Consider the following 13,667-nt stretch of genomic DNA (forward strand, 5'->3'; position numbering starts at 1 on the left):
TGAACAGCAGGATACCTACACAGGCCCCAGGTGGAGGGCAGAGAGAGAGCAGGGCTTACTGCACAGAAGTATAGTGGAAGGGGTGCCTGACAAGGTTCAGAACTGCCTTCCATTCATCCTTTTGATCATCCCATCCACCTTCAAGTTGCTTAGTTCCCCCAAGAGTCAGTAGAGGTCACTGCAGCTTCACAGGTTCAGTTCCAAGTTTGCAGAAGCACCGTTTTTGTTTTGTTTTTTTTTTTAAGCAGTTGCGGGGTTAGGCTTGCATAGCTTGCCAAAGATTTGAACTGCTAGACACTACACCTTGACATGTATTGTTCACTACTAGAGCTTCTCAGAGGTTTAGAGACCAGACACAATTTTTGAGGCTATTAAAAAATAAAAGGCAATTCCCACAAGCATTTATTGAGCATTTGCTGTTGTTGTCCTTGGGGATACAACAGTCACAAGTGAATCATTGCTCTCATGGAGCTTAAACTCTACTGGAGGACACTGACAGAACACATACTATCATAAAATCAATGAAAAAATTAAAACAAGGCATTATGTTACAGAAGATGAGGGAGGAGGCTACACCAGGTTCAGTGCTGAGAAAGGCCTCCCAAAGAGGGTATATGGTTACAAAAATTGAGGTTTATTCTTAATTTCACATTTTTAACTCGGGAAAATGCAACACAGTAAATTATACACACAAAGAGTTTAAATTTCTTCAGTAACGGAGTGTCACTTTAGAACCTTCAGTAAATCATATCTTTTATACCAAGTGTGTTTTTAAGTATTCCACCCACAGATAGTGACATCCTACATAGTCTCAGACCTGGACCAATGCTTCTTAAATTTTTATTTAAATAGATTACCTGGGATTCTTCTTAAAATGCAGAGTCTGATTCAGTCAGTCTGAAGTGGAATCCTGAGATTCTGTACTTCAAACAAGTTCCCAGTGATGATGATGCTATTGGTCCTTGACTATATACTGTTGTAAGATAGTAACAGGATTTTAAGTAGAACCCATGCCTTAAAACAGGTGATGGAACACAAGTTTATCTTACTTTTTTTTTAATACCTTTATTGTGGTATGGTTTCTGTACAGTAAACTACACATATTGCAAATACACAATTTGATGAATTTTCATAGATGTATATACACTATATGTATATACAGTGAAACTACTACCACAATCAAGATAGCTAGCATTTCCATCACTCCCCAAGAGGTGCCATTTTTGAATTCCTAACTTACCCTTCCCACCCCTCTTTACTCCCTGGTAAGTTTGTTCTTTATGTCTGAGTCTGTTTCTGTTTTGTAGATACGTTCATTTGGGGACACAAGTTTAAAACTGTGATGTGCATCTTTTTGCAGTAGTAACAGTGTTTTCTTATGACTGTAAAGATAACAGATACTGTCAGAAGTTTACAAATTGATGCCTCTGCCAAATGGCCTCTCCCTCCTATCCTTGATAGGCTCGTGAGGTGACTCAGATAAATACCTTTTGGACCTTCTCATACCTGCCCTAGATTCTGAAATGAAGCAAGGCTCCTAACCTCATAGGTAGGAATGTATCTCCATAATTTTAGGAGCACAGCACTGAGAGTGGGGAGACATTAGGCATATCAGCAAGGGGTGGGGTGGAGTACGGTTTATTTTTCTAGTTCTCTTAGGTGTTAAGAGAAGTGAGATTAACGTTAACATGAAAATCAGCTGTTTCTCTCCTATTCCATCTTTTTTAAACTTTGAAATCATTGACACAGTATTGCTAAAATGGGACCTGTTGCTCCCACACACCAGAGCTGCCCTGGACAAAAGCCAAAGACCTAGCTAAGGAAACAGTCTGTCCTCCTCCCACGGGAACATCGTAGACTTTGTATCTATCATTCCTGGGCCACTCCATCCTGAATATGCAGTGCTGGCACAGTCAATAGATGGGGGCGATTCGTCTAGGAGCCTCCCCAGCTCAGTATCAACACCTCCCAGGGCGTTCCCTCCTGCCCTTGGCTCATTTCCCCCATCAGTGCCAATCCGGGATGTGAGAGGGGGTAGTCTCGGCACCAGCCCCCTGTACTACAGCACGCCCTGAGGATGCAGCTCCCACCTTCCTTCTGCCGCAGCTTCAGGGTTCCTCAGTTACAGCGTGCAGCGGGTCATGTGGGCCAAGTCCTTGATCTCCGGACAGTACAGCACTGGGGGAAAGGAGGAGGATTAGCAGCGGCAAGACACGGCCGAACCTGGGCTTTCCGGGGCGCTGTCCCACCACAGCCTCACCTGGCTGCCCCTCACCGTTGCTAGGCAGCGGGCGTCGCCAGCGGTGCGCGGGCGCCAGGACCCGGGCCCAAAGCCGCCGGATCGCGCACCACCCCGCGCTCCTAGGCCCCGCCCACTTCTCGCTCTCCTCTTCCTCGTCGACCTCTCTGTCCGCATCGCCGATTTCCCGGACCCGGCCACCCGTCTCATCAGGTTTGCGCTCGGCCCGCGATTTTGCCTCCAAGCGGGCCCACAAGTCCGGGTCGACAGCGACTTCCGTGACCCCGCCGCGCGGGAGCGGGGTGAGCGCGCGGCAGAAGGGGCACGTGACGACCCGGCGCAGGCGCACCACGCGAGCGGCCGCCCCGCCGCCGTCGCCGCGCGCCGCCAGCTCGCGCAGGCAGTCGGTGCAGAGCGTGTGGCCGCAGCGGGCGCGCGCCGTCCCCGGCAGGCGGCGGGGTGCGCGGACCCCGAGGTTGAAGGGCCGGTAGCAGATATTGCAGTCCAGCTCGCCCCGCTCTGGAAGAGACGGCACCCTCAACAGGAGCTGCATCGTGTCCGCCGCGGACTTGTGGGCGTCGCTAAAGCGGCTGGGTCCGCCGACAGAATGAGCGGGCTTGTCCTGGGGCCGGCGCCGCGTCCCCTCGCCCCTTTTAATAGTGAGACCCCGCCCCTCAGAGGCGTCACCCCGCGGTCAGGCGGCTCCCTGCCGCGGCACGCGTGGGGGCGGTGGAGGTGCGAGGCTGTGAATGCCAACGATGGCGAAGCGGGGGAGGTGGCCCAGGCGATGCTGCACCTGGAAGGTGGGGGGCATACCCCCGACTCCCTCCACGTCTTCCTTTATCCCCCACGCAAAGCCAGAGCTCTTTAGTTCTGTGTGCAAAGTTGAGCCCTAGCCCGAGCCACTGGCATAGGGTTTCTCACTCTTTCATAACCGCACCCAGACATACTTCCTAAGCCCATTCTGCCCAATCTTTAGTGGGCTCCTGGGTGTTTGAGCAGATGCTGCTCTCAATTTTCTTTATTATATGTGACATCCCTGTGTTCTTGTAAGATTGGCTTCTCAAATTTCATTCTCAAACTGCTCGATTCCCAGCTGACATCTCAGCTTAAGGAGGGACCTGAATTCCAGGACCACGGAGTTAGGAATGCTGGGAATCCTTTCCATCCTGAGTAGCCGGGCCTGGACACCCACACACCATGGTGGCTGCAGCAAAGCTGCCCAGCCTGAGTTATGATTCAGAGGTCTGACGTCCCCCACAGGTAAACAGGACATAGTACTCACAGCCCACATTTCCTTGAGTTGCCACACCCACCCCCCAGCTGCCTCCTCACCCTCCTCTCCTGGACTTGGGTCCACGTTGTGTTGTGGAGGTTCATCGCACAGACTCTAGAGCCAGCTTACCAGTTGTGACATTGAGCAAGTTACTCAACTTCTCTGGGGCCTTGGTTTCCTCTTCTATAAAATGTGGATGATAGTAGGATTGAATCAGTTTATACATGTAAGGTGCTAAGAATGATGCCTGGCATATGGTAAACAGCAGTAGCTGTTACCATCTTGTACCCACAGCCTGTACTGTGTGTTCATTGCATCTTCTCAGTACCCAACGTTTTCAACACCCATCTCTTCAGGTCAATACGAGATGGGCTTCTCCATACCCATGGTATGTATTTACTGGCTGTAACAGGCAACATAAAGCTGGTTTTGTTTTTTAACTAAACCGTTAAAACCTTTGAGGTTAATGTTTTGTGAGGAGGTAGATCATAATTTTAAATTACTTTACATCTTCTTTAGAACTTCTGAGTTGTATCATCTTTATTGGGGAAGCTATCTGCTTATTCCAGTGATGCTGTCATAATTCAAAACTTTTTTGGAACTGCTCTTTGAAATGGTGCTTAGAGATCTCTCATGCTTTCATATCTTCAGTTGGTAATGAACTCTTAATCTTGCCAGATAGATTTGATTATATAAATGCTCCCAAAGTGTTTGACAGCCAAAACCCTTCTAAGCTCCAGCCCTGGATATCCACTCACCTGCTTGACTTCCTTTCTTCTTTATCAAGAACCCAAACTGATGATCTCGCTGTCCAAAGCAGCTTCTTTTCCAGTGTTTCCTACATGGGCCATCAACCCACAGAATCATGGAAAAATAGTTTTAAAAAGTTGTTTCAAGCCATTAAATTTTGGAGGTGATCTGTTGTATATCAGTAGATAACTGATTTAGAGAGGGCTTCCTACTGTCCTGAGGATAAAGATAATATTCTAAAATGCCCTATAATGCCCAATATGTTCTGAAGCCACCCTTGTCTCACATTCCGCTTCCATCCCCTCCTTAGACACAGGCTTAGGAGACCTTTGGCTTGTGTGTTCCTTTCTGCCACCAAGCTTTCTTGTGTGCTGTTACCCTAACCCGCTTGCTTTTACCTTAGCAATACCCACTCATCCTTCAGCTCTCAACTCAGCCTCACCACGTCAAATATCCATTATAGACTCTGGTAACATCATGTGCTTTCCTCTGGACTTTGGACACCCACAGCCGAAGTTTGTATGTGTTTGGTGGGTTATTTGTTTGCCTTTCTCATCTGTAAACTCCACAAAGGTTGTTCCGAGCCTGGTTTTGTTCACCACTGTGTTCCTGTCCTATACTATAGTAGGACTCAATAAATAAATACTTGTTAAATTAATGAACGAGGTAAGTGATAAATGGTAAATGAGGTGTGACAATAACGAAAGGTTTCTTACAAGGGGTTTCTAACTGCCTCTGAAGGTAATTCTAAGAGGACTTTTTGGCGTGTTATGAGCAATGGAGGAGGCATCATTAAAATAAGATCATCATCCTCCAAGGTAACTATTTAAGGAGAGTACTATTTCGAATTTAAAAGTGTATGTTTGTTACAGAATAACTAACCATAGTTTAGTCATCCATTTCACCTCTTTGTTTCCTCTGCAATCTTCCAAAATGAGTGGGAGATGGAAGGAGTGGATGTAAGTATTCATTAGTTGATCCGGTTGGTTGCTAATCCAGTTGGTTGCTAATCCAGTAAATGGCAGGATGCTGACGTCTCTTTTGGAAATTGGTTTTACTCGCTCTCGCAGCTTCAGGATCAAGGAAGGGTGAGGAAGGGGAAAGGGAGATGGTGAGGTTGTATTTTAAGGAAAGCAGAGCTCATCCTCCCCTGCCTTGTGATGTTTAAAGGTTGTAACTTCCCACCCACTTTCTGTACCAGGGAAATCAGAGTTCTTGGGGGAAGAAGAAGGGTAATTCCATTTGATTCTGCTTTTCTGCCACCCTCACACCTGATCACTCACTTATTTTCTTTTTTACTTATAATAACTCCTTTCCCTCTCTCTGTATCATTTCAACCATAGACTGGTTTTCATTTTACCGCTCCTTCACCAAATCCCAAAGCTTCAACCTCTGAAGAGCCCCTCCCACTCAGCCCTAAGAAAACCACCCAGATAGTTTTCCTTGGCACATGTGTGGGTATCAGGCAAGAAGAAAACAAGCATGGCTATTATAGCTTTCAAAACAAAGCAAGGATAATAGTGTCAGAGGGAGGAGCAACAAAGCTATGAAGCCAGGCCTCTGGGTTCTAAGGCACGTGGTAACTGAAGGACAGAAGAAAACTGGCCTGAAGTATCTGGTGCCTGGGTTCTTCCTGAAAGCAGTGACCAGGAGCCCAATGGCTGGGTCACTAAGGTAAACGAGCAGTGGAGAGAAAGGTAGTGCTCGACTTTCTAATGGCAGGGGCTGGGGGGGCAGATATGTGATCCTGAGATCCTAGCCTCTCAACTCCCAGCAATTTCAGACGCCATGAGTGATGATCAAGCTGAGATTTTATTTACAGTTCCCTGGGAAGTCTTACACAAGAGGGGCCATCATTATTGCTTTAAGATTATTGCCAGAGGAAGACTACAGCCCTCCACTGCCAGGTAGGAAGTCTTGCCCAAGGCTTAAAAGTTTATCCCCAGGCCTTTTAATGTCAACCCCATTTCTCTGTCGTGACCTAAAGGCTGTCACTGTTTCCTGTGAGGCGTGGCCCAACTGCTTTCCAAGGGCGACCCGGGCCACTTTTGCCAGGATATGCTATACATGGACCATCAAATCTCCCTCATCAGTGCTATGTCATTGTATGCCCCACCCTACCCCTCTCAGCAAGAACAAAGTACCAACACTGGTTCTCGTTTTCAGCCCTCCTCCACCTGAAGCAGAGGCAGGCTCCTGGTTTTCCAAAGATTATCATTTACTTCATGCCAGGACCAGCCCGGCTTCCTTTGTACTGAGTAATGTAAGAGCCCCATTTCCTTTGGCCGTGATGACATCACAGCTCATTTCTTACTAGGCTGTTATTACCCCTTGATGACATTTCAAGGGCCACTTCTGAGGTACTCTGCATGTGTTTTGTATCTGCCTTTTTTCCCCCTGGACCTTGGCGATTAGGGGAAGAGGAAAGGGAGCAAGACCAAGTGGCAGAGAGGGGACGGCCCAGTAGCTCATAACCAGGATTAGCAAGAAGACCTCGGAGAACGCAGCAGGGGGCGGCGGACTACTTTCCCTCTCAAGCCCCACTTCGGGAGGATATGGCTTTGTTCATGCTATCGCTACTCGAAGCCGGAACTCGTTAGTGGGCGGGGACGCCCCACCTCAGCCGCTAAATGGAGGGATCGGGAGCAGGAGGGCCTCGGGGCGAAGGCGGGGAAGTGTTTCACGGCCTTGCAGCGGCTCCGGGTTTGGGTTCCTGCGCCACCGACGAACTATTTCTTGGGATGCGGTTTGTTGCCCAAGAGCCCATCTATCTCCATCACCGTCTGCGGGGTCAGCTGGCTCAGCACCTGGAGGAGAATGGGGTGGTGGAGAGGGCAGTTCATGCAGGGTCCCTGAAGAAGGCAGGAGGTTCGAGGACCCTGGGAGCAGCACAGCCAGGACAAGTGGCAGGGAAAAAGTTGCAGCGGTGCCCCTGCCTTGCCTTCTCGCCCTAGGACCTCTTATCTGCAAAGCGAGGACCTTGTAGTGGGTGACCCTCACAGGCCGTTCTGGGTTGGACAGCAAGGCCTTGACTGCTGGGGAAGGGGAGAGAGATGGGCTCTGCCTGAGACCCCACTCACCTGTAGGGCGCCCAGGTGTTCTATCAGCTGCTCTGCACTGGACACCCCCAGCAAGACTGAGCTGACACCCTCACTGCGGAGACACCACGCTGAGACAGAGGAGGAAAAGAAAGAGAGAGAACTGATGGGAAACAGCACATAGACTTGAAAAGTGTCTCTGAGGAAGAGGGTCCTCCCTGAGGACAAACCCATCTGTGGTTTGGCAGCATCTCAGGAGATGACAAGGCCCCTGCAGGGTCCAGGGCTGGCAGTGTCTCACCAATCGCAAGCTGCGCCACAGTGCAGCCCAGCTGGTGAGCGATGGGGAGAAGGTCCATGACTTTGGCTTGTTGCTTCTTGCCATCTTCACTCTGCACTTTGTCTTTGAGCCACTGGTAGCCCTGGAGGCCAAGGAGAATTAGCAAATGACCACTCCTCAGATAGTCCGCTCCTGCCACCCTGACCCCCAGATCTCACCTTGATGGTGACCCTGCATGTATCTGGGACTCGCCCATCATACTTGCTAGTGATGAGGCCACAGGCCAGAGGGGACCAGGTGACTGAGCCAACACCTAAGAGGAAGAGGACTGAATGTGGGAAAGGGATCTAGGTGATGGTGAGGCCGAGGGAAAGGTAGGGATGAGGGGACTGCGAACCAATCTTGTGGTAGAGCTCTGGCAGCTGCATCTCCACCTTCTCTCTCTGAAACAGATGATGCTCAGCTTGTTCACACACTGGAGGAATCAGATTGAACTGTCTGGCCATGGAGTAGGCCTCCTAGGTTGGGGTAAGGAAGAGCTGGGAGTCAGAGCACTCCTTCCATTTTCTCCCATCCCCCTCCTCCAGTGGAGTGGGGTTTGGAGTGGCTGTGTGAAAAGTGGGAAGAGGTTGTGGGATAGGGGGAAGTGGGTGGAACACTCACCATGATTTCTGCAGCCCCCCATCGAGATGTCCCCCAGTATAGGGCCAGGCCCTGGTTGATGACGTAGGTCATGGCTCGCACAATCTCTAGGCACATAGGAGAGGAAAAGCCTCACTGTCAGACCCCTGGCATCCAGGTTCCAGATCTGCAGACCTCTGCCTGCTCCACCAAGACCCCACTTGTGGAGTGGAGTTGGAGAGGTTGGTATCTGCTTTTCACTTCCCTCCCTGTCCAAGTCCTGGGGTCTGAGCCTCCACTGTGGAGCTTGGGAGGCCTCCTGAGCAAGGGCTGGCTTCATGCTGAGGGTTTGAGAAGTGCTTAGTTTTGAAGGGCTGTCAGGGTTGGGGTGCTTTTACCCTCCATAGGACTGTTGGGGTCTGAGCGATTGGCAAAAACAATGTCCACATATCCCAACTGGAGGCGTTCCAAGGATCCTCGCAAGCCTGGGGTAAGGATGGGGAGAGGCAGGTAAGTGCTAACGCTTCAGTTTTCTAAGGATTCAGACCTTACCCCCTTTGCCATGGCCACCTAAATCCAAGCTTTCCTATTCAAAGTCTTAGACTCAGAGCTTCAGAGAATGTTCCCAATGCCTCTGGCTTCCATCCCCAGCCTCCTCAGGTTCCCAGCCCCTAATCCTCACCCTCGATGATGTGTTTGCGGCTCAAGCCTCGCTCAGTTTCTGCCCTGTAGGAAAAGGTAAGTCAAAGATGAGGTGTGTCAAAGATAAGGGACCAAGGCTGGCCTGGAACCATGAGGAACTGGGATTGCAAGGGTTCTCACAGGCAAAATACAGACAGGGGTAGCAGGTACAGGGACTGCTGTCCCCACCCCCATCCCTTGCACCTTCACACAGTCCCTGTAGATCTCCCCAATTACAGTGAGGCAGCCACTTACTGTCCTCCCCAAAAAATCTTGGTGGTGATGACATAGCTTGATCTCCTGGAAAAAAACAGAAATGGGAGAACCAAGAAGAAAAGGATTTTTGAATGATCATGTCTCCAGCAAGCCCCGCCTCCCCCAAACATGCCTTACCTCCAACTTTTGCTCTTGAGGATGTTGCCTAGGGTTCTTTCAGCCCTGGAAGGAAGACAGTGCAGAAGAATTGACCCCTCCAAGGTGGATCAGTTTCTTCTCCTCCTTTCCACCTTTCCCTTCAACTAACTTCCTCTCTTGTAATACGGAGCATAAATCCCCATCCTAGACCGTAAGAGGGGTTCCCGGAACTAGGGTATAGTCATATTGTTTTCATTGATTCATTCAACAAATATCAGTTGTGCATCAACTGTATTCCAAGCTCTGTTCTGGGTGCTGAAGGGACTGGATAGGATGAGAGGAGAGGGACCAGCTATGGCACAGCCAGGGAGGGCACTGCTTCATCTGGTTCCAACCATCTGCTTTGCCCTCCCCTTTATAGCCTCTGCAAAATCCCACCCATTTTCCAGAGTTTAGCTTGGACTCGGCCTAATTTTATGGAAAATGTTCTCTGATTGCTATAAGCTATGTTCAGTCCTTGTCAGCTTCCATAGCTCTTACTGGCTACACAATTCTTTGGCACTTAATTATGAGTTAATGTGTGACAAGTCTTAAATCATGGTGGGCTGTTACTGAAGTGTTTCATTGTTATTTAATCTTTCATACCTCCTTGTCTTTTGATTTGTTTGTTTAACTACTTAGACTGTGAGCTTTTTAAGGGCTTACTGATGGCATCCCATCAGTGCCTGTTCTGTGCTAGGCTCTGCGCAAGTACTTAGGTGACATGGGGAAGAGCAAGACAAGGCCTGTGGAAGGAGGAGCCTCCCAGTTGAGCAATGAATGTGGTTTGTAAACCAATAATTGATGAACTATGTGCCAGAGGGCATATAAAGTGCTTTGGGAGCTGAGGGGGTTGGTGACCAACTGTGGGGAGTTGGGCAAAGACTTCTCAGAATAGCTGACATCTAGGCCAAGTCTTAAAGAGAAGCAGAAGAGTTTGCCAGAAGGGGAGGAGGCAGGGGTAGGTAGGTTATCCTAGGTTTTGGCTATTCCCAGTGTGAAACCATGTGTAATGTGGTTCAGTGTGTTTGTCATTTAGGTTTGTCATCCTCACATAGTTGCACATAACTGATGTCCAGGAAATATTTATTGGTTTTATTTTATTTTGACCACACAGTATGCCTCATTGCTCTCAAAGATGGAGAGAGGCTGATGTTGGGACTACAACTCCCACTGGCCGAAAAGTTGGAACTTAGTGAGGCAGAATTCCTGGGGTTCTTTAGGGGGAAAACCAAGAAGCCCTGATGTTCCCTCGGCCTTCCTAATGTAACTTAGCTCTTTGACCCTGGTCCTTACTTTCCTGCTGCGTACACTTCGGCGGTGTCAAACAGGTTTACGCCATGCTCATAGGCTACTGTCAGCACATCCTCTGCTGTCTAGGATGGTAAGAGAAAGAGCTGAAGATCAACCACTGGCCTCTCAGTTACCTTCCTCACTGCACCCTAGCCCATCACATGTCAACCTTGGTTTCCATGTTCATTCCCTTTTCCCCATCCTCCACCCTCAGGTCCACCATTCTCCATGCTTGTTGTCCAAACCCCTATCTAAATCCATTTCCCCCCTTTTTGGTTCCCTCACACCCCCTCACCCTGTCTAGGTCCCATCACTTATACCTCATCTGAGATCTGAGAACCAAATGTGACCCAGGTACCTGCAAGAGAGAAGCCAGGCAAGTGAGACCTGTGGGGGCCAGCCATGAAAGAACACCCCTTCCTTTCATTCCTCTTCTTTCTAACTCACCTAGGCCAAGACAGGAGACCCGAAGACCAGACTTTCCTAGGTTCCTGCAGGATACAGAAGCAGCAGGAAGGGGTGGAGACTCCATTAGGGACATAGATTATCAGCCTCCAGCTCCTCTCCTTCCAGACTGAGATGCCCTCAGGATGTCTCAGGCCAAAGAAACTAGACTCAGTGGGCCCACTGAATTGGGCAGTGCTATGGCCATAGTGTAAGTGAACATATGACTGTTCCTCTGGAGCCACTGTCCAATGCCTCTTTTCCCTCCTATCACATTGAAGATGTGCTGCCTGCTTAGCGTTTCTTCTGGTGGGTCTTGTCTGTGTCTGAGTCATCTCTGGGATGTGTGGAGTCCAGATGGGGGGTGGGGGTGGCTGGAAGGAATGTAACTGGCTGATCGTGATGTTTGTGAAAACAGGTCCTCAGAGTGCTGTGCTAAAGGGCAGACACTGGGGTGGAAGGGGTAAACCAAGTCAAGTTCAGGCACTCAGGCAGGAAGGGTCTTTGGATAGGCTAGGCAGATGGGCCTCCAGCAAAGGCAAATAGGACACCTGGGGAGGGGCATAGTAGGAAAGGCCAATTCTCCCTGTTCCCCTCTGCAATCCCTCTGCTCCTGTTGGCTTGGGAAGTCTGTCTTCCAACCAGAAAGCCCCCTCTTCCCAAGACCCCCACCCAGGTAGTTGGCTTAGCTTCTGGATCAGGACCACCACACCAAGGGGATCAGATTCCTCAAGTGACAAAGCCAGGTCAAATCAGTGACCTCTGCTCACTCCCAAGTAGGAGTCCATCCCCTCCCCCCTACTGCTAGTTCTGAGAGCCCTGCAGTTCTCTGAGATAGTCGATTACATTTCAGTCCACCTTCCCCACCTGGCCCCTGTCCCTCAGCATGGGGTTGAGAAATGTGGTCCATCCTTCTTAGGGCCCCACTGCCCTCCCAACTAAGAAAGGTTGCAGGAGACCTTGGGGCAGGTGGGGGCAGTATCTGGGTCAGGCACCCTGAGCAGGCCAGAGTGGGAAGCTGTTTCCTTCCCCTCTCTTCCCAGGACACAGACCCAAGGACACTCCAGAGGGGTGCGCAGCCTGGAGATCCATGCATCCCTGGTCTTGCTGGGGGTAAGGAGGGAGGCTTGGGAGCATTCCCTAGTCTGACAGGACCCGGTCAACCTTGGCAAACTTGATTTTCTACTAGTCAGGGGTATCGATGGAGACCAAGAGAGGGAACATGGAAGGGAGTGATGGCAAGAAGAGATAGAATGAGCTGGGACCTTCTTAGTGAAGTCTGAGGGGGTCCTGGCAGCATCCCAGGAAGCTTCAGGGGTCAGGAAAGGGGAGGGCTCAGGAGATGTGGCGGGCTGCCCGGCCACCGCCATACCTGTATTTCATGCCAGTGCCTCGGCCGGTGCTCTCTCGGAGGGCCCCAGCGGGTGCTGGGGGTCGGGGGACCACTGCGGCCCGAGCCTTGGGGCCCGACCCTCCTCCCCCCGGAGGGTTCCCATGCCCCCCGCCGACCGGCCCGCCATTACCGCCCCCGGGGCCCGGCCGGGGTCCACACAGACGGTCCTCACTGCTTCGGCTGCGAAGGTTCTGCTCGATACAAGCGATAGACACCTGCATGCCTGCTGGCCAGGGCGGGGGAGGGGGCTCCGAGGGGGCGGGAGGAGAGAATCGGGAAGCCCGAGGGGAGACAACCGCGGATGTAGTGGTGCGAGCCCTGGGAGAGCGGGAAGGGTGAGGAGGCTGCGGCGGGAGCCGCCAGGCAGGATCGGGCCCGCGGGGGCGGGCTGCTGGAGGTCGCGGGGTTTGCGGCGGGAGAGGAGAAACGCGGGGGGCGCCACGAGTGGAACGATTAGGATACGGGGGCACTGCCGCGGGGAGCAGAGGGAGAAATGAATGAGGGTAAAGGTCGAGGGGGATCCTCTGAGGGTAGGAACCTCGGGTGGTGGGGGGGTGAGCAAGGAAGAGAAAGGCCACCTTAGCCCGAACCGCAGCGGGACCTGCTAGGCTCCCAGTCGCGTCGGCAGCTGGCCCAGCTAATCAACATGCAGGCACCGCCCCCTTATCTGCATAAAGCCACCTCCTCCCTGCCAAAACCTGCCGCTTATCTGCATAAGCTCCACCTTCCGAAGCCCAGCAGCTTGATTGTTCAGTGGGCTCTGAGGAACTAGAGAGTAGAACCAGGACGGTGGTTCTCCACTTCTCTGGACCTCGAGGCAGGTCGGCCTTACTCCAGCCCAGTAGTTTTCAATACGGGGGTAACTTTGTCCCCTAGGGGATATTTGGCAAGGTCTGGAGACATTTCTGAGTATCACAATCTTGGGGAGGGTGTGTGTGTGTGTGTGTGTGTGTGTGTGTGTGTGTGTGTGTGTGTGTGTGTGTGTGTGTGTGTGTGTGTGTGTGTGTGTGTGTGTGTGTGTGTGTGTGTGTGTGTGTGTGTGTGTGTGTGTGTGTGTGTGTGTGTGTGTGTGTGTGTGTGTGTTATGTGCCGCCAGCATCTAGTGAGTGGCAGCTAGGACAAAGCATATGGCAGCCCCCCCACATATACACACAAGATATTACGCAGCCCCGAATGTTAATAGTGCCTCCACTAAGAAACCCGTAGACAAAGCCTCTTTGCTGGCTCAGGGGATGTGGACACCCTGGTTCACACCTTCA

General features: G+C 51.0%; 2 protein-coding genes across 7 annotated transcripts; both read right to left on the minus strand.

The window, feature by feature from the left end:
• Nucleotides 1-379: 379 nt before the first annotated feature.
• On the minus strand, nt 380-3,268 carry RNF227 (ring finger protein 227). Of its 3 annotated transcripts, none has more exons than XM_032498721.1 (3): nt 2,261-3,268; nt 2,091-2,178; nt 380-973 (listed from the first exon to the last, which is right to left on the minus strand). In XM_032498721.1, exons 1-2 carry the CDS (start codon nt 2,790-2,792, stop codon nt 2,123-2,125), a joined length of 588 nt encoding a protein of 195 aa, XP_032354612.1. In that variant the 5' UTR covers nt 2,793-3,268; the 3' UTR covers nt 380-973; nt 2,091-2,122. The 3 variants fall into 3 exon arrangements, with proteins under 3 accessions (XP_032354612.1, XP_032354613.1, XP_032354611.1); XM_032498722.1 differs by having other exon boundaries at nt 2,276-3,257; XM_032498720.1 differs by having other exon boundaries at nt 380-2,178; nt 2,261-3,267.
• A 591-nt stretch (nt 3,269-3,859) lies between these two features.
• KCNAB3 (potassium voltage-gated channel subfamily A regulatory beta subunit 3) lies at nt 3,860-13,556 on the minus strand. Of its 4 annotated transcripts, XR_004326679.1 has the most exons (16): nt 12,388-13,556; nt 11,019-11,062; nt 10,892-10,929; nt 10,575-10,654; nt 9,279-9,323; nt 9,141-9,185; nt 8,887-8,930; nt 8,603-8,689; nt 8,247-8,332; nt 7,981-8,101; nt 7,802-7,896; nt 7,605-7,725; nt 7,346-7,434; nt 6,884-7,072; nt 5,171-5,335; nt 3,860-4,353 (listed from the first exon to the last, which is right to left on the minus strand). XR_004326679.1 is itself a non-coding variant. In XM_006193809.2 (14 exons), exons 1-14 carry the CDS (start codon nt 12,627-12,629, stop codon nt 6,995-6,997), a joined length of 1,215 nt encoding a protein of 404 aa, XP_006193871.2. In that variant the 5' UTR covers nt 12,630-13,556; the 3' UTR covers nt 6,059-6,994. The 4 variants fall into 4 exon arrangements, 3 of the variants coding, with proteins under 3 accessions (XP_006193871.2, XP_032354610.1, XP_032354609.1); XM_006193809.2 differs by lacking the exons at nt 3,860-4,353; nt 5,171-5,335 and having other exon boundaries at nt 6,059-7,072; XM_032498719.1 differs by lacking the exons at nt 3,860-4,353; nt 5,171-5,335 and having other exon boundaries at nt 6,059-7,072; nt 8,247-8,356; nt 8,597-8,689.
• Between the last annotated feature and the right edge of the window lie 111 nt (nt 13,557-13,667).

This window comes from Camelus ferus, chromosome 16 (assembly GCF_009834535.1).
Source record: "Camelus ferus isolate YT-003-E chromosome 16, BCGSAC_Cfer_1.0, whole genome shotgun sequence".
NCBI classification, from domain to species: domain Eukaryota; kingdom Metazoa; phylum Chordata; class Mammalia; order Artiodactyla; family Camelidae; genus Camelus; species Camelus ferus.

What these genes read in the sequence shown, in the direction of transcription:
- RNF227 (XM_032498721.1), bottom strand. Translation starts at nt 2,792, where the DNA reads ATGCAGCTCCTGTTGAGGGTGCCGTCTCTTCCAGAGCGGGGCGAGCTG. An exon ending in CAACGGTGAGGGGCAGCCAG is followed by an intron (nt 2,179 to 2,260) that starts GTGAGGCTGTGG and finishes CCTTTCCCCCAG; the next exon opens with TGCTGTACTGTCCGGAGATC.
- KCNAB3 (XM_032498719.1), bottom strand. Translation starts at nt 12,629, where the DNA reads ATGCAGGTGTCTATCGCTTGTATCGAGCAGAACCTTCGCAGCCGAAGC. An exon ending in GTTCTCAGATCTCAGATGAG is followed by an intron (nt 10,655 to 10,891) that starts GTATAAGTGATG and finishes TTACCATCCTAG; the next exon opens with ACAGCAGAGGATGTGCTGAC. An exon ending in TGTGGCGCAGCTTGCGATTG is followed by an intron (nt 7,435 to 7,604) that starts GTGAGACACTGC and finishes CCTCTGTCTCAG; the next exon opens with CGTGGTGTCTCCGCAGTGAG.